General features: G+C 44.8%; 1 protein-coding gene, 1 long non-coding RNA gene and 1 pseudogene across 2 annotated transcripts; 2 read left to right on the forward strand and 1 right to left on the reverse strand.

The window, feature by feature from the left end:
- Nucleotides 1-402: 402 nt before the first annotated feature.
- LOC134736191 (uncharacterized) lies at nt 403-9,043 on the reverse strand. The gene is made up of 3 exons (XR_010120018.1): nt 9,032-9,043; nt 3,371-3,492; nt 403-3,228 (listed from the first exon to the last, which is right to left on the reverse strand). It is a non-coding gene; the product is annotated as an uncharacterized lncRNA (long non-coding RNA).
- Nucleotides 9,044-16,267: 7,224 nt separating this feature from the next.
- Nucleotides 16,268-17,106, forward strand: LOC129479180 (prothymosin alpha-like). Its single transcript, XM_055271862.2, has one exon. The coding sequence runs from the start codon at nt 16,334-16,336 to the stop codon at nt 16,664-16,666; it is 333 nt and encodes a 110-aa protein (XP_055127837.1). The 5' UTR covers nt 16,268-16,333; the 3' UTR covers nt 16,667-17,106.
- A 5,779-nt stretch (nt 17,107-22,885) lies between these two features.
- LOC129478493 (proline-rich nuclear receptor coactivator 2-like) lies at nt 22,886-25,581 on the forward strand (annotated as a pseudogene).
- The last annotated feature ends 1,297 nt before the right edge of the window (nt 25,582-26,878 follow it).

Raw genomic sequence — 26,878 nt, forward strand, 5'->3', positions numbered from 1 at the left:
GGAGCTGTTTTCTACTATCCTTTCATAATCTCAAAGACAGTGACTGAGAGCCTGACTCTTTAAATGCTCAAAGTGAATTACTATTGATTTTTGCCTTTAAGACATTACTTAATGTGGTTATGACTTGTTTGATGTTAGTGAGTCTTTGATTAGAGTCCATTTCCAAGGTTAGCTTTGTTTCCATAGAAATGCAACTGCTATGCCATGACCTGAGTTAAAACCAATGGCCAAACTGTATCCTGTGTGGAAGATTGGGGTTTCTTATCATCCAACTTAACCACTGACCCTAGTGAAGTCCATGAAACAGAGAAGATAAACTCAGAGGAAAATACAATGTAAATTGCCAAACCAGACTGATGTACAGTCCATCAATGGATGAAGACACTTCAACCAAATAGATGTCTTGAAAAATTATAGATGATAAAGTATCGAATGGCCAGATAAATTGACAGGGATTTTATTGATTTTACAAAGGATGACGTAGTTTCACTGACACTGCAGTATAAGAAATACAATAGCAAAAAGATATTGCCTCCCATCTCCCCCAACCCCGAGAACTTTCAGTAACGGAATTTCAAACTAAACCTTTCCTTTTCATCTTTTCTCTTCTCTTTTCTTTCTTTTTGAAACAGAGTCTCACCCTGTCTCCTGGGCTGGAATGCAGTGGTGTGATCTTGGGTCACTGCAACCTCTGCCTCCCAGATTCAAGTGATTCTGCTGCCTCAGCCTCCCAAGTAGCTAGGACTACATGTGCGTGCTACCACACTGGGCTAATTTTTGTATTTTTAGTAGAGACAAGGTTTCACCATGTTGGCCAGGCTGGTCTCGAACTCCTAACCTAAGGCGATCCACCCTCCAGTTCTTTTTAAAGTGTATGGAACATCCACATTTCTTTATCCTGGGACTTTTCTGTTTGCATGTGGGCTCTCCAGGAAGTCACAAAGCTGCACAACGGTGGGCTGAGGAAATTAGCCAAGGAATCAGCCACGTCTCCGGGGCATCCGCCTCTTGCATTAGAGGTGTCTTCAGCTCTATCTTTGGGTGTCCAGGCTGCCACCAGGTAGCTAACACAGAACCGTCCTGGGCAACTTTTGTCTTTGGTACTCTGTGCTTTCCCTGTTGACATCCTCAGCTGCCAGCTCCACAGGCCTCACACTGTATTCCCTGTGGCTCATGCCCGTGAACACTCTCTACAGGGACTTGCTTTCAGCACACTGTTAACTAATTGACAAAAATGCTAGCTATTGAAGCTCAAAGTGTGACCTCTTCCAGAAGTGTTGAGGTCTTAAAAGGTCATTCTCAGAGCTCAAAAATCTTTCAAAGACACAAAGCTAGACAGTAAAAATTGTTAGCTCTGTGAAAACCAAATTGCAAAGCACTTAATAGCGATAGTTGTTTCTTACTGAGTACCATGTGTCAGGCACCATGCTAAATATTTCACAAACATTAATTCATACATACTACAGCAGCCCTGTGTGGTAGGTACTGAATCAAGCCCATTTCATAGGTAGAGATGCTGAGGCTGAGCTTGGTAATATGCCCTGCCCCATATCACAGAGCCAGAAAGATCAGAGCCTGATTTGAACCCAACTCCATGCTTATACGCCTCCAAAGTCAGGCTCTTTTTTTCCCCCCACAATGAATAGGTTATTTTTTTCTGATATCATACACATACATAAACACACATACACTATATATATATATATATATATAGTTTTTGAAGAGAGACAGGGTGTTGCTCCATTGCCCAGGCTGGAATGCAGTGGTGCAATCATAGCTCATTGTAACCTCAAACTCCTGGGCTCCAGCAATCCTCCTGCCTCAGCCTCCCAAGTAGCTAGGACTGTAACTATGCCCAGGTAATTTTTTTTTTCCCAGAGACAGGGTCTCGCTATGTTGCCCAGGTTGGTCTTGAACTCCTGGGCTCAAGCAATCTTCCAGCCTCAGCCCCCCAAAATCCTGGGATTACAGGTCTGAGCCACCATGCTAGGCCTCACATATTAGGTGTTTTTTGTTTGTTTGTTTTTTGTTTTGAGACGGAGTTTTGCTCTTATTGCCAGGCTGTAGTATAGTGGTGCAATCTCGGCTCACTGCAACCTCCGCCTCCTGGGTTCGAGTAATTCTCCTGCCTCAGCCTCCCAAGTAGCTGGGATTACAGGCACCCGCCACCATGCCCAGCCAATTTTTTGTATATTTAGTAGAGATGGGGTTTCACCATGTTGGCCAGGCTTGTCTCGAACTCCTGACCTCAGGTGATCCACCCCTCGGCCTCCCAAAGTGCTGGGCTTATAGGCGTGAGCCACCGCACCCAGCCACATGTTAGGTTTTAATGAGGTCTCTTAGTTTGCAGCTAGGATCAAGTCCCCTCTCTTACCTCTCACTGATTCAGCCACATACAATTATTTTGATCACCTGCTATGCACCTATGGTGTTCTTGGCACTAGGAATCCTGCTGTGAGTGAAGCAGAGCTCCTGCCTGTGTGGAGCCTGGGCCACATGGGTCTCCCAGATGTGCTCTGAAGTCACTGTCAAAAGTCTTGGGCACTGGAGAGTTTCATGTGCCTGACGCTAGGGAAGATACCAAATTCTGCATTTGCCTCCAATGGGCACAAATGTCAGTTTCCATCAAGCTCCACCCTGTCCAGGTGACTCCTGTTGTGGCTCTTTTCATACCATCTCCCCTTCTCCCACAAGTGCCACCAACAGGCAAAGGTGGGGAGCTGGGTTTGGAGATGCTGGTCTGACCCTTAGGTGCAATCTTCTCCCCTGATGTTGCAGGAGAATGGGTGCTCAGATGGAGAATTAGCACTCTTCTCAGGATTGGACGGTGCTGTGGCTGGGGGAGTTTGCATTATGTTCTGGGCTGTGAGCTTTTCTAGAATTCCACTCCACAGGCACACGTCTGCTGTGTATGCATTTCTTGATATAAATCAGAAGTCCCTGAGTTCTCTAGTCTTGAATGTCTATGTAACATGTCTAGCCCCATCTGAGGATGCTGGAAGTCGAGTCTGTTGGGAGGCCCCTGAATATGGTGCTTGTTCTGTTGGTGCTTCCAGGAGGTTGCCTGACCCCTCATTTCTCTTTTGTTCTGTGTTTCTTGCTCTAGGCTATTGCTCCATTTTCTGTAGGTCACCTCCTGCCACCTCTTCTCCAGGGTGATGCTGTTTGCAACACACAGTTCCTTGTCTTGGTTTCCTAAGCATTTTACTTCTGAAGGTGAGATATTGGCTGTAACAATTAAACTATTATTACAAGCTTGGGGATAACACTAGGTACTTAAGAAAAGAACAAACTCAAACCTGAGCTTCAGATAAGGATCACAGGATTAATGCCTGCCTTGTACCGGACAATAGGGATAAAGACCAGGTACCTCCACAAGTGACTCGCCTCAGGTCCCAGCCAGCTGAAAACTGCATGCACTGATTAGCTCTTTCTTTCCTTTTCTTTATCTGCCTACAGGTTTCCAGGACTTTGCTCACCCTGAAGGATTCTCTGTTGCAAAAAATTGAGGTGAAATTCACATAATATAAAATTAGCCAATTTAAAATACACATTTCAGAGGCATTTGGTATATTCACAAGGTTGTGACAAACATCACTTGTAGTTCTAAAATATTTTCTTCAAACCAAAGGAGACCAACCCCCGTAGCCATCCAGCAGTCACTCGCTGTTCCCTCCTCCCCCAGCCCCTGGTACCCACCAATCTGCTTTGTGTTTCTATGAATTTACCTATCTTGGATGTTCCATATAATTGGAATCCATACCACAACATATGACCTTCAATTTCTGCCTTCTTTCACTTGTCATAATGTTTTCTGGGTTCATCTACATTGTCAATGAAGTATCAATACCTCATTTCTTTTTAAAAATTGTGGTAAAATATACATAACAGAAATTTATCATTTTAACCATTTCCTTTTTTTTTTTTTTTTTCTTTGAGACACAGTCTCCCTCTATTGCCCAAACTGCAGTTCAGGGGCACAATCTTGGATCACTGCAACCTCTGCCTCCCGGGCTCAAGTGATTCTCATGCCTCAGCCTCCCAAGTAGCTGGGATTACAGGTGTGCACCACCATGCCTGGCTAATTTTTGTATTTTTAGTAGAGATGGGGTTTTACCATGTTGGCCAGGCTGGTCTCGAACTTCTAACCTCAGGTGATCCACCCACCTGGGCCTCCCAAAGTGTTCCACCCGCCTGGGCCTCCCAAAGTGCTGGGATTACAGGCATGAGCCACCACACCTGGCCCATTTTAATCATTTCCAAGTGTACACGGTTAACATTTAAGTACATTCTCATTTTGGGACAACAATCACCACTGTCCATCTCCAGAACCTTTTCACCTTCCCAAACTGAAACTCCAAGTCCATTATAGACTTTCCACTCCCTGTCCCCCAAATCCCTGATAACCACCATTCTACTTTCTGTCTGCCCGATTGTGAGTATTCTAGGTACCTCCTATAAGTCAAATCATATGGTATTTTTCCTTTTATGACTGAGTTATTTAACTTACTACAATGTTTTCAAGGTTCATCCATGTGTCAAAATTTCCTTCTTTTTAAAGTGAGCTGCGATCACGCCACCACTCCAGCCTAGGCGACAGAGTGAGACTCCATCTCAAAAAAAATTATTATAGTTATCCTTGTAGGTATGATGTGGTACCTCATGGTGGTCTTGATTTGCATTTCCCTAATAAGTAAGGATGCTAAATATCTTTTTATGTGCTTGTTGACTATTTGCATATCTTTAGAGAAATGTCTAAGTCCTTTACCCATATTTTAATCTTTTTGTTGTTTAGTTTTAACATTTCCTCCAGATATTGGACCTAGGAGCTCCCTTTAAAGATCTTGGACCATAGGTACTATATTGGTTCATTTTCTGTTACCTATATCAGAATACCTGAAACCAGGTAATTTATAAATAAAATGAATGTATTTCTTCCAGTTATGGAGGCTGAGAAATCCAAGGTTGAAGGACTGCCTCTGGTATTACTGTCTCTTCTCCTTTTTCCACTAAAGGCCTGGTTGCCTTGACTGCTTCCAAGAGACTGGCAGGGAAAAGCAGTCTAACCATCCACAAATGTTAGCTGGATGGTAAGCTTCCAACTCTCAATAATGAACCTGCTTACTGAAGGAAACACAACCAACTCCAAATACAATGGGATTTTCTTGTGTTGTTGGTTGGTTTGAGACAGGGTCTTCCTCTGTCTCCCAGGCTGGGGTGCAGTGGCACCATCTTGGTTCACTGTAGCCTCAACCTCCCGGGCTGACGTGATCCTCCTACGTTAGCCTCCTGAGTAGCTGGGACTATAGGTGTGTGCCACCACATCCCACTAAGTTTTTCTTTTTAGTAGAGACGAGGTTTTGCCATGTTGCCCAGGCTGGTCTCAAACTCCTGGGCTCAAGCAATCCTCCAGCCTTGACCTCCCAAAGTGCTGGGATTACAGGCGTAAGCCATTGCACCAGGCCAAAATTAGTTTAGACCAGATCAGATTGTCCTATTTAATAGCCTTTACTCTGAGATATTGGTTAAGCTCACAGAGCTGGGTCCCAGGCAAACTCACTGAGTCTAAGCCCCAGGGTGGTGGCACCTGCCCCAACCTCCGCATTGCCCAACCCTCACAGAGGCAGGAAATTCCTTCTTCCTGATGCTGCAATCAGTCCTAGTCAGTTTCAGAATTTGGGGTCATATGCAGATTACAAAAGGCCACCTTCAAAGAAGCTGCTTATAGATTTCATGAAGTTTCTTAGGAAGTAAAACTTTCTGACTTATAGACAGCAAATGGCTTCCAAGAAGAATAGCACTGCTCACATAACAGTGCAGTATGAGCTGGGTGCGATGGCTCATTCCTGTAATCCCAGCACCTTGGAAGGCCGAGGCAGGGGGATCACCTGAGGTCAGGAGTTCGAGACCAGCCTGATCAACATGGAGAAACCCCATCTCGACTAAAAATACAACAAATTAGCCAGGCATGGTGGCGCATGCCTGTCATCTCAGCTACTCGGGAGGCTGAGGCAGGAGAATCACTTGAACCTGGGAGGCAGAGATTGCAGTGAGCCGAGATTGCACCATTGCACTCCAGTCTGGGCCACAAGAGCGAAACTCTGTCTCAAACAAAACAAAACAAAACAAAAAACAGTGCAGTATACCCTGAAATGGGTTATACAAGCATCTTTCACCCATGATAGGCCACTCCTTACGAGGAATCCCATTATTCACTTTAAAAAAGAAATGGCAGGCCGGGCGCGGTGGCTCAAGCCTGTAATCCCAGCACTTTGGGAGGTCGAGGCGGGCGGATCACAAGGTCAGGAGATCGAGACCATCCTGGCTAACACGGTGAAACCCCGTCTCTACTAAAAATACAAAAAATTAGCCGGGCGTGTTGGCGGGCGCCTGTAGTCCCAGCTACTTGGGAGGCTGAGGCAGGAGAATGGCGTGAACCCGGGAGGCGGAGCTTGCAGTGAGCCGAGATCGCGCCACTGCACTCCAGCCCGGGGGACAGAGAAAGACTCCGTCTCAAAAAAATAAAAAAAAATAAAAAAAAATAAAAAAATAAAAAAGAAATGGCAGCTGGGTGTGGTGGCTCATGCCTGTAATCCCAGCACTTTGGGAGGATGAGGCATGGGGATCATGAGGTCAAGAGTCATGAGGTCAGAAGTTCAAGACTGGCCTGGCCAACCTGGTGAAACCCCTTCTCTACTAAAAATACAAAAATTAGCTGGGTGTGGTGGTGCATGCCTGTAATCCCAGCTACTCAGGAGGCTGAGGCAGGAGAACTGCTTGAACTGGGGAGGCAGAGGTTGCAGTGAGCTGAGATCAGGCCACAGCACTCCAGCCTGGGCAACAGAGCAAGACTCCGTCTCAGGGTGGGAAAAAAAAAAAGAAATGGCTATGTTAAAGTTTTGACAGTAAATAATTTGTAAGTCATTACTCTCATATGGTGAAAACATCTACTCTCCTATAATTGAAAAAGCTTTTTTTTTTTTTTTTGAGACAGAAACTCTCTCTGTCGCCCAAACTGGAGTGCAGTGGTGTGATCTTGGCTCACTACAGCCTCTGCCTCCCAGATGCAAGCAATTCTCCTACCTCAGCCTCCCGAGTAACTGGGACTACAGACATGCACCACCACGCCCGGCTAATTTTTGTATTTTTAGTAGAGACGAGGTTTCACCATGTTGGCCAAGCTAGTCTCAAACTCCTGACCTAAGGTGATCCTCCCACCTCGGCCTCCCAAAGCACTGGGATTACAGGCATAAGCCACTGCACCCAGCCTGAAAAAAAACCTTTAACGAAGGTTTTTTAAGGTTCCTAGGGCTGGTTATTGCTGGAAATCATAAACAAAGTGACCATTTAAGTATAAGAATCATCTGAATATCTAGCCTAGCCAACTTGGTGAAACATCGTCTCTACTAAAAATACAAAAATTAGCCGGGCGTGGGGCATGGTGGCACACACCTGTAATTCCAGCTACTTGGGAGGCTGAGGCAGGAGAATGGCTTGAACCCGGGAGGTGGAGATTGCAGTGACCAAGATCGTGCCATTGCACTTCAGCCTGGGCAAACTCTGTCTCAAAAAAAAAAAAAAAAAGAAACATCTGAATTTGACTTTTAAAATTATGACTGTATATCATAATTCAATCAATAAATATGTTAAATGATTTCTTTCTGTGAAGGATAAAGTAATATTTTCCCTAAAACCAATCATAAGAAGAAAAGTACTTCCTATAGTGCAAAGTTATAACATAGGCCAGTGGTTCTCAAAGTGTGGCATAGGGAACCCTGGAGAATCCCCAAATCGTTTTTTAGGAGAATGGTCTATGAGGTCAAAAGTATTCTCAAAACAATACTGGGGCCGAGCACGGTGGCTCATGCCTGTAATCCCAGCACTGTGGGAGGCTGAGGTGGGCGGATCACTGGAGGTCAGGAGTTCCAGACCAGCCTGGCCAACTTGGTGAAACCCTGTCTCCAATAAAAATACAAAAATTAGCCAGGTGTGGTGACAAGCGCCTATAATCCCAGCTACTTAGGAGGCTGAGGCAGGAGAATTGCTTAAAGCTGGGAGGTGGAAGTTGCAGTGAGCCGAGATCACACCAGTGCACTCCAGCCTGGGCAAGAGTGAAACTCTATCTCAAAAAAAAAAAAAAAAAAAAATACTGGGAATGACTTGTCTAATTTACTTTCATTGTCTCATGAGTGTACAGTACAGCTTTGCTCAGCCTGTAAGATATATATAATTATATATATACAATTGAATCCAGTGTCTTCTGTTGAGGCAGAGAAAAAAATTTTTGCAAAATTGTAACACAATACCATTCTTCTCACTATAACTTTTTCTTTTGGAAATTCTTTTGTGAAGTTACTTTTTGCATAACTATGTTATTTATGTTAACATTTTTATTGTATTCATGTAAACATTATTTTATATATTTTAATTTTATTTTTAAGTTAGCCTACAGTAAAATTGACTTTTCTTGTGTACAGTTCTATCAGTTTATTTATCTATTTTTTTGAAACAGGGTCTCACTGTCACCCAGCCCGAAGTACACTGGCATGATCACAGCTCACTGCAGCCTCCACCTCCTGGGCTCCAGAGATCCTCCCACCTCAGGCTCCCAAGTAGCTGGAATTACAGGCATGCACCATCACACTGGGCTAATTTTTATATTTTTTTGTAAAGATGGGGTTTTGCCATGTTGCCCAGGCTGGTCTTAAACTCTTTGGCTCAAGTGATCCTCCAGCCTCGGCCTCCCAAAGTCCTGGGATTACAGGCGTAAGCCACCGCGACTGGCCAGTTCCAGAAGTTTTAGAAAATACAGATTCATATAGCCATTGCTTCAATGCAGACACAAAAGAGCTCTATCACCCTAAGAAACTCCCTCGTGCTCCTCCCTTAAGGCCACATTCTCCCACTAACTCCTGGCAACCACCGATTTGTTCTCTAACATTTATAGTTGCATATTTTTAAGGTTGTCATATAAATGAAATAATACAGTATGTAAACCTTTGAGACGGGCTTCTTTCACGCAGAATGTTACCTTTGAGATCCAATCAAGTTGCTGGGTCCCTTTTTTTGCCGGGTAGTATTCCATTCACTGTATGGATGTACCGAAGATTACTTACCCATTTACCAGTGGGAGAAGTTTTCAGTGTTTCCAATCTGGGGGTATTACAAACAAAGCTTTATGAAACACTGCTATACAAGTTTTCATGTGACCATAACTTTTTTTTTTTTTATTTAATTTTAATTTTTTTTTTTTTTTTTTGAGACAGAGTCTAGCTCTGTAGCCCAGGCTGGAGTGCAGTGGCGCAATCTTGGCTCACTGCAAGCTCTGCCTCCTGGGTTCATGCCATTCTCCTGCCTCAGCCTCCTGAGTAGCTGGGACTACAGGAGCCCGGCACCACACCCGGCTAATTTTTTGTATTTTTAGTAGAGAGGGGGTTTCACCATGTTAGCCAGGATGGTCTCGATCTCCTGACCTTGTGATCCACCTGCCTTGGCCTCCCAAAGTGCTGGGATTACAGGCGTGAGCCTCCACACCCGGCCATAACTTTTCATTTGCTAAGGTAAATGCCTAGGAGTGGGACTGGTGGGTCATATAGTAAGTATATGTTTAACTTTATAAAAGGGTGCCAAGCGTTCTTCCAGAGTGACTACATCATTCTGCATTCCCACCAGCAATGTGTGCAAGTTCTAGTTACTCCACATTCTTGACATCACTTGGTCAGGTCAGTTTTTCTATTTTAGCTAATGGTGTGGTGTCTCACTATGGTTTTTTTGTTTTGTTTTTTGGGAGGCAAGGTCTCACTCTCTCGCCCAGGCAGGGGTGCAGTGGTGCTATCATAGCTCATTACAGCTTCAATCTCCAGGGCTCAAGTAATCCTCCCACTTCAGCCTCCTGAGTAGCTGGGACTACAGCGGTGTGCCACCATGCCCAGCTATTTTTTATTTTTAGTAGAGACAGGGTCTCACTATGTTGGCCAGGCTGGTCGGGAACTCCTGAGCTCAAGCAATCCTCCTGCATTGGCTTCCCAAAATGCTGGCATTACGGGCATGAGCCACTGCCCCCAGCCTCACTATGGTTTTAATTTGCACTTCCTGATGGCTAATGATGTTGAAAATATTTTCTTGTGCTTATTTTCCATTGATATAACTTCTTTGATGAAGTATCTGCTCAAGTCTTTTACTCATTTTTTACTTAAACTTTATTTTCCTTCTGTTGAGTTTTGAGAGGTCTTTGTATACTCTAAATACTAGTCTTTATCAGATAAGTGATGTCTCAACATTTTCTCCAAGTCTGTGGTGTGTATTTTCATTCTCTTTACAGTGTATTTTGCAGAGCATAGGTTTTAAATTTTATGAGTCTAATTTGTCATGTTTTTTAGTGGATAAGGCTTTTGACATCATATCTAAGAACTTTTTGTCTAACTTCAGTTCATGAATATTTTCTTCTGTTTTCTTTTTTAAATATTATGCTTTGAATTTTTACATTTACATGTATAATCAATTTTTAGTTAGTCTGTGTATAAGGTGAAATTTAGGTCAAGGTTCATTTTTTTGCAGGATGACTAATTATTCCAACACTGGTTTTGGAAAGACTGCCCTTTCTCCTTTGAATTACTTTTGCATCTCTGTCAAAAATCAATTGGCCATCACCTCATACCCATCAGAATGACTACTGTAAAACAAAACAAAAAACAGAAAATAATGAGTGTTGGTGTCAGAGGCATTTGAGCCAGAGCAACTCCATCTTGAATAGGAGCTGGGTAAAATAAGGCTGAGACCTGCTGGGCTGCATTCCCAGGAGGTTAGGCAATCTAAGTCACAGGATGAGATACGAGGTCAGCACAAGATACAGGTCACAAAGACCTTGTTGATAAAACAAGTTGCAGTAAAGAAGCCGGCCAAAACCCACCAAAACCAAGAGGTGATGACAGTGACCTCTGGTGGTCCTCACTGCTCATTATACACTAATTATAATGCATTAGCATGCTAAGAGACACTCCCACCAGCACCATGACCATTTACAAACGCCATGGCAATGTCAGGAAGTTACTCTATGTGGTCTAAAAAGGGGAGGAACCCTCAGTTCTGGGAATTGCCCACCCCTTTCCCAGAAAACTCATGAATAATCCACCCCTTGTTTAGCATATCATCAAGAAATAACTATAAGTATACTCCAGTCAAGAAGCCCATGCTGCTGCTCTGCCTATGGAATAGCCACTCTTTATTCCCTTACTTTTTTTTTTTCTTTTTTGAGACTGAGTCTTGCTCTGTCACCCAGGCTGGTGTGCTGGAGTACAGTGGCGTGATCTTGGCTCACTGCAACCTCTGCCTCCTGGGTTCAAGCAATTCTCCTGCCTCAGCCTCCCAAGCAGCTGGGACTACAGACACGCGCCACTATGCCCAGCTAATTTTTGTAATTTTTGTATTTTTATTAGAGACAGGGTTTCACCATATTGGCCAGGCTGGTCTCAAACTCCTGACCTCATGATCCACCCGCCTCGGCCTCCCAAAGTGCTGGGATGACAGGCATGAGCCACCATGTCTGGCCTATTCCTTTACTTTCTTAATAAACTTGCTTTCACTTTACTCTATGGACTTGTGTGAATTCTTTCTTGGGAGAAGTCCAAGAACCCTCTCTTGGGCTCTGGGTCAGGACCCCTTTTTGGTAACATTGGTGAGAATATGGAGAAACTGAAGCTCTTGAGCACTGTTGTCATGAGAATGTAAAATGGTGTAGCCACTAAGGTAAACAGTATGGTGGCTCCTCAAAAAATTAAAGAGAGAATTACACTATGATCCAGCAATTCTACTTCTGGGTATATATTAATAATAATGTGGCCGGGCGCGGTGGCTCACGCTTGTAATCCCAGCACTTTGGGAGGCCGCGGCGGGCGGATCACGAGGTCAGGAGATCGAGACCACGGTGAAACCCCGTCTCTACTAAAAAAAATACAAAAAATTAGCCGGGCGCGGTGGCGGGCGCCTGTAGTCCCAGCTACTCGGAGGCTGAGGCAGGAGAATGGCGTGAACCCGGGAGGCGGAGCTTGCAGTGAGCCGAGATTGCGCCACTGCACTCCAGCCCGGGCGACAGAGCGAGACTCTGTCTCAAAAAAAAAAAAAAAAATAATAATAATAATGTATACTAAATAATATATACTACTAACAATAACCAAACTTGATTTATCCTACTATACTCCCCAACACAGAGTACTTCAGACACCAGATATGTATGGGGTTCTCCCCACACACTAAGTAAGTAACCAGCTCTGCAGCGTGGACACCAACTGCGTGTCCTCTAATTCAATTCAATTCTGACACTATCTACCTGGAGAGAGCATCAGATCCCACAGGTTGAGTGCTCAGTCCATAAGACTGCCCCCCACTTCCTATGCCAATTGCAAGCCCCAGGTTGCTTTACCTGCACTTCTGACTGACTGGCTATAAATGGGGGATCCCCACCTCTGGTCTGATTAATTTGCTAGAGTGGCTCACAGAACTCAGGAAGACACTTAACTTTTAACTTACATTTACCAGTTTATTATAAAGAATATTACAAAGGATATTAATGAAAAGATGCCTAGGGTAAGAGATGAAAACAGACGTGGAGCTTTTATACCCTCCCAGGCATGCCACACTCCAGGAACTTTCATGAGTTCAACTATTCAGAAACTTCCCACACCCTGTCATTTGCAGTTTTTATAGAAGCTTTGTTAGGTAGGCGTAATTGATTAAACCATTGACCACTGGTGATCAACTTAACCTTGAGCCCCTTTTTCCTCTCTAAAGGATGGGGCTAGGGTGAAAAGTCCCAACCTTCTAATCATTTCTGGTGACCAGCCCCCATCCTGAAGCTACCTAGGAGCTGCCAGCCATCTGTCAACTCATTAGCATACAAAAAGACATCACTTTGGAGATTCCAAGGACCTTAGGAGTTGTATGCCAGGAAATTGGAACAAAGACCAAATATATATTTCACAGTACAACAATACCCAAAAGAACTGAAAGCAGGCAATCGAACAGATATTTGTATACCCATGTTCATAGCAGCATTATTCACAATAGCCAAAAGGTAGAAGGAACCCAAGTGTCCATGCATGAATGAATGGATAAACAAGATGTTGTATACACATACGAGAGAATATTATTCAGTGTTAAAAAGGAAAGAAATTCTGACAAATGGATGAACCTTGAGGACGTTACGTTAAGTGAAATAAGCCAGTCACAAATACTATATGATTACTTATATGAGGTACCTAAAACAGTCAAGCTTAGAGAAAGAGAAAGTAGAATGCAGGTTGCCAGGAGCTGGGGAAAGGCGAAAGGGGCAGTTGTTGCTTAACGGAAATAGAGTTTGTTTTGCAAGATGAAAAAGTTCTGGAAATTAGTTGTACAACAATATGAATATATTAAACCATACTGAACTGTATGCTTAAAAATGGTTACAATGGTAAATTTATGTTACATGTATTTTACCACAATTTAAAACAATCAGTTGGCCATATTTGTGAGGATCTATGTGTGGGTCCCATTCTGTTCCATTGATCTATATGTCTAAGTCTTCTCCAATGCCACACTGCCTTGATTTCTGTAACTTGATAGTGTCTTTTTTTTTTTTTGAGACAGAGTTTCACTCTTTGTCGCCCAGGTTAGAGTGCAATGGCGTAATCTCAGCTCCCTGCAACCTCCATCTCCCGGGTTCAAGTGATTCTCCTGTCTCAGCCTCCCAACTAGCTGGGATTACAGGAGCCTGCCATCACGCCCGGCTAATTTTTGTATTTTTAGTAGAGATGGGGTTTCACCATGTTGGCCAGGCTGGTCTCGAACTCTTGACCTCAGGTGATCTGCCCACCTTGGCCTCCCAAAGTGCTGGGATTACAGGTGTGAGCCACCATGCCCGGCCTTGATAGTGTCTTAAAATTGAACATTGCTTATTTTTTATTTGGGGGAAGGGGGTGAGGTAAGATGGATAGCTATAAACAGAACCACTAGTATTGTAAATATATTCTTAAATAAACACAATGGACACAGTCTGATAAGCTTTATGCTGAGAAAGATGGGGGCATGTTATATTTCTCTGTTTTCCAGTGCCCAGGCCAGTGCCTAACTACCATGGAGTAAGCACTCAATAAATGTGGTGTTTTTTTTTTTTTTTTGAGACAGGGTATTGTTGCATTGCCCATGCTGGAGTGCAGTGGTGCAATCATGGCTCACTGCAGCCTCCAATTCCTGGGCTCAAGTGATCCTCCTGTCCAGGCTGGTCTTGAACTCCTGGGCTCAAGCTACCCTCCTGCTTCAGCCTCCCAAAGTGCTGGGATTACAGCACTTGAGTGCCCAGGCACTCAATAAATTTTTGAGTGGAATGCAGATATAACTTTCTTTACCCATTGCAGCCTAAAATGTAAGAGAAGCTCTGGGATATTAAAATGAGAAACAGTCTTGGAAAAAAATTAATTTGAGCACACAGAATATGTTCCAGTGTGCACTACAAAAAACATGTAGTCAAAAATATCCATAGAAGTGTTGCTTAGAATGGGGCAAAAGCCCAAGGGAAAACCCACCCTCACAGGGTTAATGAGAATTACAAGCCAGGCTTTAGGCTGAATTGTAGTCAGGCATCAACCAGCATGCACTGGTGTGCTCTGACTCATTTCCCTGCAGCTAACTAATCGAGGGTCATGCAGCACACTGACCACCTGCTCCTCCATTGCTCCCATAGATAGAATCTGACACTGGACCTTTTTACCCAAGAATTGCTTAAGGTGTTTTTCAGATCCTGAATTCCAGCAGAATGGCTGATGCCAACCGTCTGAAAACCCCTACCAAGAAACCGACTCAGCATCTCCTGGGCCCATGACTTCACTCCCCACTTCTCGACCAGTCAGCAATCCCCATACTTTAGCCCATCACCTGTCCAGACCCCTTAAAATCCCCATCCCCAAACCTCTCAGGGAGGCAGATTTGAAGTTTCCTCTTGTCTTGTCTTCTCGTTCAGCTGCCCTACAATTATTCAACTCTTTCTCTGCTGCAATCCCCACTGTTTTGGTGCATTGGTTTGTTACCATGCAACAGGCAATCGAACCTGGTGGTCCTATAACCATATTAAAGTGAAACTGAGAAGTAAATAAATGTGAAACAGAGAGGTGTGACTTAGAAATTGTACACATCGGGTGTCACAACTTCCCTATACTTTGTGGTTTTTTTTTTTTTTTTTTTTTTGAGACAGAGTCTTGCTCTGTCTCCCAGGCTGTAGTGCAGTGGCGCGATCTCGGCTCACTGCAAGCTCCGCCTCCCGGGTTCACGCCATTCTCCTGCCTCAGCCTCCTGAGTATCTGGGACTACAGGCGCCTGCCACCACGCCCGGCTAATTTTTTGTATTAGAGATGGGGTTTCACCATGTTAGCCAGGATGGTCTCGATCTCCTGACCTCGTGATCCACCTGCCTCAGCCTCCCAAAGTGCTGGGATTACAGACGTGAGCCACCGCGCCCGGCCTATACTTTGTGTTTTCATACTGACCTTGTTCACACTAATAAAGTGCCAACTTTGACTGTGATTCTGATGATGAGGAGGAAGAGGAGGAGAATAGGGATATGGTAAGAAGATTTTAAACCACTCTCTTTTCTCATCTTCCAAGTATTTACAAGTGGCTCCGTTTTTCCAAGTATTCCTTTCTTTCTACAGAACTTCCATTAAAATAAAAAACAATTCTAAATCAAGCCTTATGGACAAGAATTAATGGTTCTCCCTAATATATCTCAAATGGGTGTGTCACTTGGGCAAGTCACCGCTCTCCCAGATTCTTATTTGTCCTACATGTAACTGGGGTTTTGCAACAGATGTTACTCTTCCTTTTCCTTTCCAGGTCTGTTAGAAACTTTATCAGGAAAGCCTGAAAGTAAAATCTGTACTGTTTAAATCCGGAAAAATGTTTATACTGACTAAATAATTTCCTCAAATCTGGTCACCTTCCTATGGGAAAATTCCTCATCCTAAAAATGTTTCATGCAGAAAGTCATTTGGCCTCTTAACTGCATTGTAGGATATTTTTAAGACCAAAAGCTTGCTAAACCCAAAACAGCGAAAGCATTCAGTTGAAAATAAAGTGAAAAGCCATGTATGTCTTAGAGAGAGAAAACAGTGCTAATGATTTTAGGCCTTAATAGTTTCTAGATCCCGACTGGCTGCTCTGAAAAGCCGTCTTTGTATTGTTCCTCCTCCAGCTCCTTGCTCGCCGCGTTTGCCTCCGCCGCAGACTCTGGCGGCATTATTGCCGGAGTCCCTGAACTCTCGATTTCCTTTTAATCCCCTGCATCAGATCACCGGCGTGCCCCACCATGTCAGATGCAGCCGTAGACACCAGCTCTGAAATCATCACCAAGGACTTAAAGGAGAAGAAGGAAGTTGTGAAAGAGGCGGAAAATGGAAGAGACGCCCCTGCTAACGGGAATGCTAATAAGGAAAATGGGGAGCAGGAGGCTGACAATGAGGTAGATGAAGAAGGGGAAGAAGGTGGGGAAGAAAAGGAGGAGGAAAAAGAAGGTGATGGTGAGGAAGAGGATGGAGATGAAGACGAGGAAGCTGAGTCGGCTACAGGCAAGCGGGCAGCTGAAGATGATGAGGATGATGATGTCGATACCAAGAAGCAGAAGACCGACAAGGATGACTAGACAGCAAAAAAGGAAAAGTTAAACTAAAAAAAAAACGCCGCTATGACCTATTCACTCTCCATTTCCTGTCTCAGAATCTAAACGTGGTCCCCTCCAGTACTGAGGCCCACCCGCCCACCATGGGCAGTGCCACCCACAGATGACACACACTCTCCACCACCCAACCTAAACCGTAAGAATTTGCAACAGGGGAGGAAAAAAGAACCAAAACTTCCAAGGCCCTGCTTTTTTTCTTAAAAGTACTTTAAAAAAAGAAATTTGTTTGTATTTTTATTTACATTTTATATTTTTGTACATATTGTTAGGGTAAGCCACTTTTAATGATCTCGGATGACCAAACCAGCCTTCGGACCGTTCTCCGTCCTACTTCTGACTTTACTTGTGGTGTGACCATGTTCACTATAATCTCAAAGGAGAAAAAAAAAAAAAAACTTGTAAAAAAAGGGCCGGGAGTGGTGGCTCACGCCTGTAATCCCAGCACTTTGGGAGGCCGAGGCGGGCGGATCACGAGGTCAGGAGATCGAGACCATCCTGGCTAACACGGTGAAACCCCGTCTCTACTAAAAATACAAAAAATTAGCCGGGCATGGTGGTGGGTGCCTGTAGTCCCAGCTACTCGGGAGGCTGAGGCAGGAGAATGGCGTGAACCCAGGAGGCAGAGCTTGCAGTGAGCCGAGATCGCGCCACTGCACTCCGGCCTGGGCAAGAGCGAGACTCCGCCTCAAAAAAAAAGATTGTTTTTCTGTTGTCGTTTTTGCTTTTTTTTTTTTTTTTTTTTTTTTTTTTAGACGTAGTCTTGCTCTTTCGCCCAGGCCAGAGTGCGGTGGCGCGATCGCGATCTCGGCTCACTGCAAGCTCCGCCTCCCAGGTTCAAGCTATTCTCCTGCCTCAGCCTTCCCAGTAGCTGGGACTACAGGCGCCTGCCACCACACTCGGCTAATTTTTTGTATTTTTAGTAGACACGGGGTTTCACCGTGTTAGCAAGGATGGTCTCGATCTCCTGACCTCATGATCCACCCACCTCGGCCTCCCAAAGTGCTGGGATTACAGGCGTGACCCACCACGCCCGGCCCAGAAAAACAATCTTATTCCCACCATTCCAGTAACTTTTTTGTGTATGTATTTAGCTGTACTATAGTTGGTTTGTATGATTTGGTTAAAAAGGCCAGCTGGCGTGGCCGCTCACGCCTGTAATCCCAGCACTTTGGGAGGCCGAGGCGGGCAGATCACCTGAAGTTGGGAGTTCGAGACCAGCCTGACCAACGTGGAGAAACCCTATCACTACTAAAAATACAAAAAAATCAGCCATGCGTGGTGACTCATGCCTGTAATCCCAGCTGCTGGAGAGGCTGAGGCAGGAGAATCGCTTGAACTGGGGAGGCGGAGGTTGTGGTGAGCCAAGATCCGCCATTGCACTACAGCCTGGGCAACAAGAGTGAAACTCCGTTCTGAAAAAAAAAAAAAAAACTAAAAGACAGGCCAGGTGCAGTGGCTCACACCTGTAATCTAAGGCCTTTTTTTTTTTTTGAGAGGCCAAGGTGGGCAGATAACAAGGTCAGGAGTTTGAGACCAGCCTGGCCAACACGGCGAAACCCCATCTCTACTAAAAATACAAAAAATTGGCTGGGCATAGTGGCGGGCGCCTGTAATCCCAGCTATTGGGGAGGCGGACGTTGCAGTGAGCCGAGATCGTGCCGCTGCACTCCAGCCCGGGCGACAGAGTGAGTTTCCATCTCAAAAAGAAAAAGGCCAAAGATAAAAGGTTTCTTTTTTTCCTTTTATTTTTTTGAGACGGAGTCTTGCTCTGTTGCCCAGGCTGGAGTGCAGTGGCACGATCTCGGCTCACTGCAACCTCCACCTCCCGGGTTCAAGTGATTCTCCTGCCTCAGCCTCTGGAGTAGCTGGAATTACAGGCGTATGCCATCACGCCCGGATAATTTTTGTATTTTGAGTAGAGACGGGGTTTCACCATGTTGGCCAGGCTGGTCTCGAACCCCTGAGCTCATGATCTGCCCGCCTCAGCCTCCCAATGTGCTGGGGTTACAGGCATGTGCCACTGTGCCAGGCCTTTTTTTTCCCTGTTTTTGTTTATAAAGTTGCTGGGGTTTTTTTTGGCCTGTTTGACATATGTGTGAAACAATGTTGTCCAGCAATAAACAGGAATTTTATTTTGCTGAATTGTTCTTTAAAAAATAGTTGCAATATCCCAGAGAGAAAAGTAATAAAAAAGTAGGCTTTCAAAAATATCAAGGTTATTGGTATTTAAAATCGAACTATGGCTAGGCACGATGGCTCACGCCTGTAATCCCAGCACTCTGGGAGGCTGAGGAGGGAGGATCACTTCAGGCCAGAAGTTCGAGACCAGCCTGGCCAACATGGTGAAACCTCGCCTCTACTAAAAATACAAAAACTAGCCAGGTGTGGTGGTGCACATCTGTAATCCCAGCTACTTGGGAGGCTGAGGCAGGAGAACCACTTGAAACTGGGAGGCGGAGATTGCAGTGAGCCGAGATCACACCACTGCACTACAGTCTGGGTGACAGAGTGAGACTCCATTTCAAAAAATTTTTAAAATAAGATCAAACCATTAGAGTAGCCCAGACCTTCCCCTAACACTTGCAGGGCCCAGACTAAGAATGCAAAAGAAGGCCCAAATATCCTATATCCAGGTATTTAAGTTGCAAATCGAATTAAACTGTCAGAGAAAACATGCTCTATCTTCCTAGCTTGACAAATGTGCCCTTCTAAAACATTAAACTTTTTTTTTGGTGGAGGGGTGGAGGGGACGGAGACTCGCTCTGATGCCCAGGCTGGAGTGCAGTGGCATGATCTTGGCTTGCTGCAACCTCCACCTCCCGAATTCAAGCAATTCTCCTGCCTCAGCCTCCCAAGTAGCAGGATTACAGGCATGGGCCACCACACCTGGCTAATTTTTGTAATTTTTTAGTAGAGACAGGGTTTCACCATTTTGACCAGGCTGGTCTCAAACTCGTGACCTCAGGTGATCTGCCCACCTCAGCTTCCCAAAGTGCTGGGATTACAGAACATTAAACTTTTAAAATTGGTTTAAAGCTCTATTTCTCCTAAGGTAAAAAAATGGAGCTAATGCATGGTGTGCACCTATAAACTCAGCTACCCCGGCGGCTGAGGCAGAAGGATTGCTTGGCTTAAGAGTTTGAGACCGGGCCGGGCGCCGTGGCTCACGCTTGTAATCCCAGCACTTTGGGAGGCCGAGGCGGGCGGATCACGAGGTCAGGAGATCGAGACCACGATGAAACCCCGTCTCTACCAAAAATACAAAAAATTAGCCGGGCGTGGTGGCGGGCGCCTGTAGTCCCAGCTACTCGGAGAGGCTGAGGCAGGAGAATGGCGTGAACCCGGGAGGCGGAGCTTGCAGTGAGCCGAGATCGCGCCACTGCACTCCAGCCTGGGTGACAGAGCAAGACTCCGTCTCAAAAAAAAAAAAAAAAAAAAAAGAGTTTGAGACCAGCCTGGGCAACACAGTGAGACCTTGTCTCAAAAAAAAAAAAAAAAAAAAAAATGCAAAATGTCAAGATAATTGAGTGTGATTACGGTTGAATGTGTCTGGATGCTCTGATGATAAGCTGATGATTTGGGGATGAGTAATAAAATACATATTGCATTATTATTATTTTTTTTGGCCTTCACTTTTGTTATTTTATTTTCCAAGACGGAGTCTCACACTGTCACCCAGGCTGGAGTGCAGTGGCGCGATCTTGGCTCACTGCAACCTCCGCCTCCTGGGTTCAAGCAATTCTCCTGCCTCAGCCTCCTGGGTATCTGGGATTACAGGCATGCACCACCATGCCAGGCTAATTTTTGTATTTTTAGTAGAGACGGGGGTTTCACCATGTTGGCCAGGCTGGTGTCGAACTCCTGACCTCATGATCTGCCCGCCTTGGCCTCCCAAAGTGCTGGGATTACAGGTGTGAGCCACCGCACCCGGCCCACTTATGTTATTATAATTGAAATCTGCACATAATTTATGCTCTACTGACAGTATAGATGCTTGTTACATCTAGTCCTACATACATACAAATGTAAGAATAGCATGCATCATTCAGTGTTAGAAAATGTTTCTCAGGTGCTACACGCAACTGTGGTGAATACCAAAGTAATTTAAGTACCTCAGGAATCAGAATTGGAATGTGAAAAGAACATGAATGCTCAGCATACCAATATTTCAATTAGGCAAGAGCTAATTGCTTTCATGCTATCCACGTGTAAGGATTTGGCAGGCAATTTTGTTTTTTTCTTTCTTAAGTGCTTCCTCCTCTGGAATCCTTCCTCTAATCGGAACAGTATCTGCTTTGACATCAGTGGCATACAACCCACAAACTCTCATGACCTTTGTATGCAGGTATCTTGTGTTTTGGGAGCATAGGTCAAGAGATATCCCTTGGTGAGCAGTGTTGCACATAAGCATTGGTGTTCAGGGCTTTTGGTCATGCTGTGCCAGCACAGGTCATGGGGTCCTGAGAGACGAAAGTACCATTTGCCTGTAACAAAGCAACATAGGTATTGGAGTGCATAAAATGTGCTGGGGTACCAGGGTTCAGAGCAGGGTCCCTCTTGCCTGGGTCTAAAGGAGATATTGCTGTACTTATAAACAAAACATTTGTACTAATTATGCCAAGAAAATTCTTTGTTCAACCTGATTCTACCCCTTTTAGGTATCCAATATAATAAATTACAACTCCATAGTATTAAATTAATGTCTTCTTAAAGTAGAATTATAAGAATGATAGAGAAATATAGTAATAAGGGAAATAATAAATTCGGGTCCTGTTCACTAGCAAATCATGCCTGTTCATTGTTGAAAATGTGAAAATTAAGGTAAATAGCATTATTTCCTAAAGCATGTACACAGGGTAGAGCTGCTGTAATTGTGTTTTTGTTTTTTTGCGTTTCAAAAAGTTTCCTAGGCCAGGCGCGGTGGCTCACACCTGTAATCCCAGCACTGTGGGAGGCCGAGATGGGCAGATCACCTGAGGTCAGGAGTTCGAGACCAGCCTGGCCAACATGGTGAAACCCCGTCTCTACTAAAAATTACCCATTTTCCCTAGTTCATTCAACAGTGGGATTCCTGTGGACTTATGTTTTCTAGTTTTGTGGGGGAAAATCAGAACTACTCTCCCAGAGGAAGTGAAAGTTAAGCTGAGACTTAAGGAGGTGGCATTCAGCCAGGTGAAGGGCAGTAATCCAGGTAAAGTATCAAACTATATATTCCCCCAGTTTTCAGTAGTGCTCAGGGGACATTCCCATTAGTGACGATTCACGTGGCAGTCCGCGGGAGAGGCAGGTGACTGCCACGCAGGACAACTGTTGTTTTACTCCTAGCTCTCCCTCTTGCCCAAGCAGTAGTATACAAGTGGGGATGTCATATATTAAAAAATATATATTCAATATATAGAAATATGTATCATATTTATATTTTATATATATATATAGGTATCCATCTATCTATCTAGGAAACAACATAAGAAATGTAAGAGCTGGTCCCTTGCATTGGAGAAGTTTATACAGCAGTGAAGGATATAAACAGGAGAATCAGACTTAGGGAAAGTGAATAAGGAAAAAACATCAAGAAATGCCAGGTGAATGAGTGACCTGCATCATACTTGCACTTAAAGCTTCATCTCTTCACTCCCTGAACAACCAGTGAAACAGAAAGCAAGGATAGGGGAACTGGCTGCCAGCTGGTTTTGATGTCTTGTCCCACCAAGAACTCCTTTCTGGCCTGGCGCAATGGCTCACGCCTGTAATCCCAGCACTTTGGAGGCTAAGGTGGGCGGATCACTTGGGGCCAGGAGTTTGAGACCCGCCTGGCCAACATGGTGAAACCCTGTCTCCACAAAAAATACAAAAATTAGCCAGGCATGATGGCGCACACCTGTAATCCCAGCTGCTCAGGAGGCTAAGGCATAATTGCTTAAACCCAGAAGGCAGATTTGCAGTGAACTGAGATCATGCCTCTGCACTCCAGCCTGGGTCACAGAGCAAGACTCTGTCTCTGGAAAAAAAAAAAAAAAAAAGAAGTTCTTTCTGATATCCGGAACCCCTTCCGCCAAAAAGAAAAACACCACCAAAAGAAACCAGTCACCCCATTACAGTGTGCAGGTAAAGAGCACTGAGTTAGTTAGATCTCTTCCTCCAAGGACTGGTCCCAAGCTGCAACCTGGGCACCCCTATAGCTAGATGCCTGCGGTGTGCAGCAGCTCCCCAGCCCGAGGCCTTTGCAGAGGCTGGGCTCATCCCACTCACCTGGACCTGGTGAAGGGGGAAGGGAGGAGGGCCAAAGGTGTGGGGCAAGGAAGGGTGAGGAGAAAGAAGGAAGATGGAGACTGCAGCACTCCATGGTCAATGGCATAAAGGAGGGTCGGCCACCTGTTGTCAGGGCCACTATCACAACCTCCTGCCACTCCCATGCATGGGAGGGGCAGGGCTGGGCCTGGGTGCTACCTGGGAGGGGCATCCATCCGTAATCTGGATCCGGGCCCCACCTGTGCCCCTTCCCCTCTGGAACTCCCACCCTCACCTGCGTCTCTCTGCCGGGTTCAGTCTTTCCTTCAGGGGAAACCTCTGGCACTGTTTGTCCAGGTAAAATCAGGGCCCCGGCTTTATTCTGGGAAGCTTTGAATAATTACTGGGGAGAAGAGGGAGGAAGCAATGCGGTAATCAAGAAAGGAGTAGGCGCTGCTGAGGTCCCCACCACTGTTGTCACCGTGCTGTTGTGGTGCTGCGGTCAGCACACCCGGGCCCACCCAAACCTTTCCATTTCTTACCTACGTTTGGTATCATTCATTCACATCTAGAAATGTATTCAAATGAAAAACAATCCAGGATGTATGCATACGTTGATTTTCAGGGATGTTTAGCAAGGCTATTTATGGTAGAAAAATTGGAAGCTACATAAATAACTAACAATAGGCGACTGATTCTAAATCATGGAAATTCGTTTAGTAAAACTTTTTTTTTTTTTTTTGAGACAGAGTCTAGCTCTGTCACCCGGGCTAGAGTGCAGTGGTGCGATCTTGGCTCACTGGGTTCAAGTGATTCTCCTACCTCAGCCTCCCGAGTAGCTAGGATTACAGGCGCCCACCACCATGCCCAGCTATTTTTTTGTATTTTTAGTAGAGATGGAGTTTCACTGTGTTGGCTAGGCTGGTCTCAAACTCCTGACCCCATGATCTGCCCGCCTCAGCCTCCCAAAGTGCTGGGATTACAAGCACGAGCCACCACGCCCGGTCAGAATTTTTTTTTAGACAGGGTCTCACTCTTTGCCCAGAATGCAGTCCAGTGGCATGATCATGACTCACTACAGTCTCCAGGAGTTCCTGGGATCAAGCGATCCTCCTGCCTCAGCTTCCTGAGTAGCTGGGATTACAGATTCATACCACCACCCTTGGCTAATTTTGTGTGTGTGTGTGTGTGTGTGGAGATGGGGGGGGTCTCTCTATGTTGCCCAGGCTAGTCCTGAACTCCTGAGCTCAAGCTATCCTGGCACCTCGGTCTCCTGAAGTGCTGGGATTGTAGGTATGGGCCACCACACCCAGCCTTTTAGTAGAATTTATTGCGCACATTTAAAGTCATTTTATGGCAGAATATTTATGATTGACAGAAAATGCTCACTATAGGCCAGGCGCAGTGGCTCACGCTTATAATCCCATCACTCGGGGAGGCCGAGGCAGGTGGATCACTTGAGGTCACGAGTTTGACACCAGCCTGGCCAACATGGTGAAAGCCTGTCTGTACTAAATATACAAAAATTAGCTGGGCGAGGTGGCCTGTGCCTGTAGTCCCAGCTACTTGGGAAGCTTGGGAAGCTCAGCGGGGAGAATTGCCTGAACTCTGGAGGCGGGGGTTGCAGTGAGCTGAGATCATGCCACTGCACTCCAGCTGGGCAACAGAGGGAGGCTCTGTCTCAAAAAAAAAAAAAAAAAAAAAAAGCCCACTATATATTGAGTGGGGAGAAAGCAGTTTACAAAACAGGTTTTGGCTGGCTTCAGAAGAAAACAGGGAGACATAACATGGATGGGCAGAGACGGGAAAGTGGTATCTCTAGGTAGCTGGATGCTAGGAATAAATTTTATGCCATGTTATTTTTGTATCGCTTCTCGGCCTTTTGGCTAAGATCAAGTGTGTATTTTTGCAAAGATAAGAGAAAAAAGGATATTTTTTAAATCATGGGGGTGATCAGCAGTTCACTCACCGGTGCTTGTGGGCTTTGTTCCCTCCCTGGAAAGGGACGGAGAATTCCACATCCAGAGGGAGCCCTGCCGTCCATGGTTCTGAGCTTGAAGTCACTAGGACTTCTTTCAAACTTGTGTGCCAAGGAGACTCCGATGTTGGCCTCAGTTCCCAGGCTGAACTCAGCAGCTCAGCCCATGAAAACTTCTGTATTGAGACAAAGGAAAGGATCTGTCAGAAAGCAACACCTATTGTCCTGAACTTGACACTAAGAAAGAGGACAAGTGATAAAGAAGCTGAAGACGGGTGGTAGAGAGAGGTATAACATTCCAGCCCCTCAACCTAGAAATGTTAGTAGAATCAACAACAGCTTAATAGACCAAGAGTCAGAATCCCCCGATGAAGATTCTTCATAAGAAAAAAGAAAGAAGACAGGGATATAACTCATCAGCAGCTGCAGGGCAGGCCGTGCAAGATGGGGGAAAGAAAAAAAATTTTCCAAAAAATCAAAATTGGAACTGTAAACTTTTCAGGTCCCAGCTTACTTTTTAAATCTCAAGCTAATCAGAATTTTGCCAGGGCCAAATGTAGTGAGCCTCCATCAGCAAGCGTTCTTCCCAAACCACCAAGCTGTTTCCTTTAATTCTTCCGATAAGGAAATAATGACATTTTAACTTAAAACCTTACTTAAAGTACAGGTATAAAATAAGATAAAGTACTAATGTTCACGTTTAGCTATGTTTGTTTACAGATAGTTGTCAACTGGTCTAAAACAAATACACCAAGGGATTAAAGTATTTGTGTAGAACTGTTAATTAGTGCAAAAAATAAAATTGACTTCATCTCATTTGTTCTATGTGTTGGGTGCACTGTGATGTAATGATAGCATCAGTGCAACTTAAAGTAACTAAATTAATAATTGTACTAACTATTAAGTGTTCTCAAATGAGTTCTTTTTTTTTTTTTTTTTTTTTTGAGACAGAGTCTCTGTCACCCAGGCAGAAGTGCAGCGGTGCAATCTTGGCTCACTGCAACCTCTGCCTCCTGGGTTCAGGCGATTCTCCTGCCTCAGCCTCCTGAGTAGCTGGGATTAAAGGCGTGCACCACTATGCCCAGCTAATTTTTATATTTTTTGTAGAGACGGGGTTTCACCACGTTGGCCAGACTGGTCTCAAATTCCTGACCTCAAATGATCCACCTGCCTTGGCCTCCCAGAGTGCTGAGATCACAGGCATGTGCCACTACACCCAGCCTCAAATAAGTAACTTTTAAGTGAAACCATTCAAATTTAGATTTGGGAACTAGCAAGGGAATCAACTTTTTCTATTGAATGTTGGGGAAAAATAGTAATATAAGATTATTATTCATGGATAGTAGATTGCTGAAAGTGAATCAGATTGTAAACATCTAGCTAAGACACAGGATTAAGAAGTAGGTAAACTTCTGAAAGTTCAGTATACTAGAAGCATTCAAACCAGTAATACACCAATAACCTGATGCACTGCCAAAAGAAAATGTGAAGTTTTCCTAATAGTGCATTTTAGTAAATTGTACAGCGGTGAAACTGGAAAGGGCACTTGGGGTTTATCAGAACGAGGCAGAGTATACCCCAATGTCCCTTTCTCTAAATGCAGTGGATATGTGTCTGCCAACAAATACACCAAAACCACTTTTTTTTGAGATGGAGTCTCTCTCTGTCGCCCAGGCTGGAGTACAGGGGCGCGATCTCTGCTCTCTGCAAGCTCCGCCTCCCGGGTTCAAGCCATTCTCCTGCCTCAGCCTCCCAAGTAGCTGGGACTACAGGAGCCCACCACGACGCCCGGCTAATTTTTTGTATTTTTAGTAGAGACGGGGTTTCACTGTGTTAGCCACCGTGCCCAGCCCAAAATCTTAATTAAAAAAAACAACAACATCATTTAACGGTCACTCAATAGCTTTCAAAATACATTTTTATGGCTGGGCAAGATGGCTCATGCCTGTAATCCCAGCATTTTGGGAGGC

Source organism: Symphalangus syndactylus, chromosome 3, assembly GCF_028878055.3.
Source record: "Symphalangus syndactylus isolate Jambi chromosome 3, NHGRI_mSymSyn1-v2.1_pri, whole genome shotgun sequence".
NCBI classification, from domain to species: Eukaryota; Metazoa; Chordata; class Mammalia; order Primates; family Hylobatidae; genus Symphalangus; species Symphalangus syndactylus.

Excerpts from the sequence above, each read along its gene's own strand:
- LOC129479180 (XM_055271862.2), top strand. The coding sequence starts at position 16,334 with ATGTCAGATGCAGCCGTAGACACCAGCTCTGAAATCATCACCAAGGAC.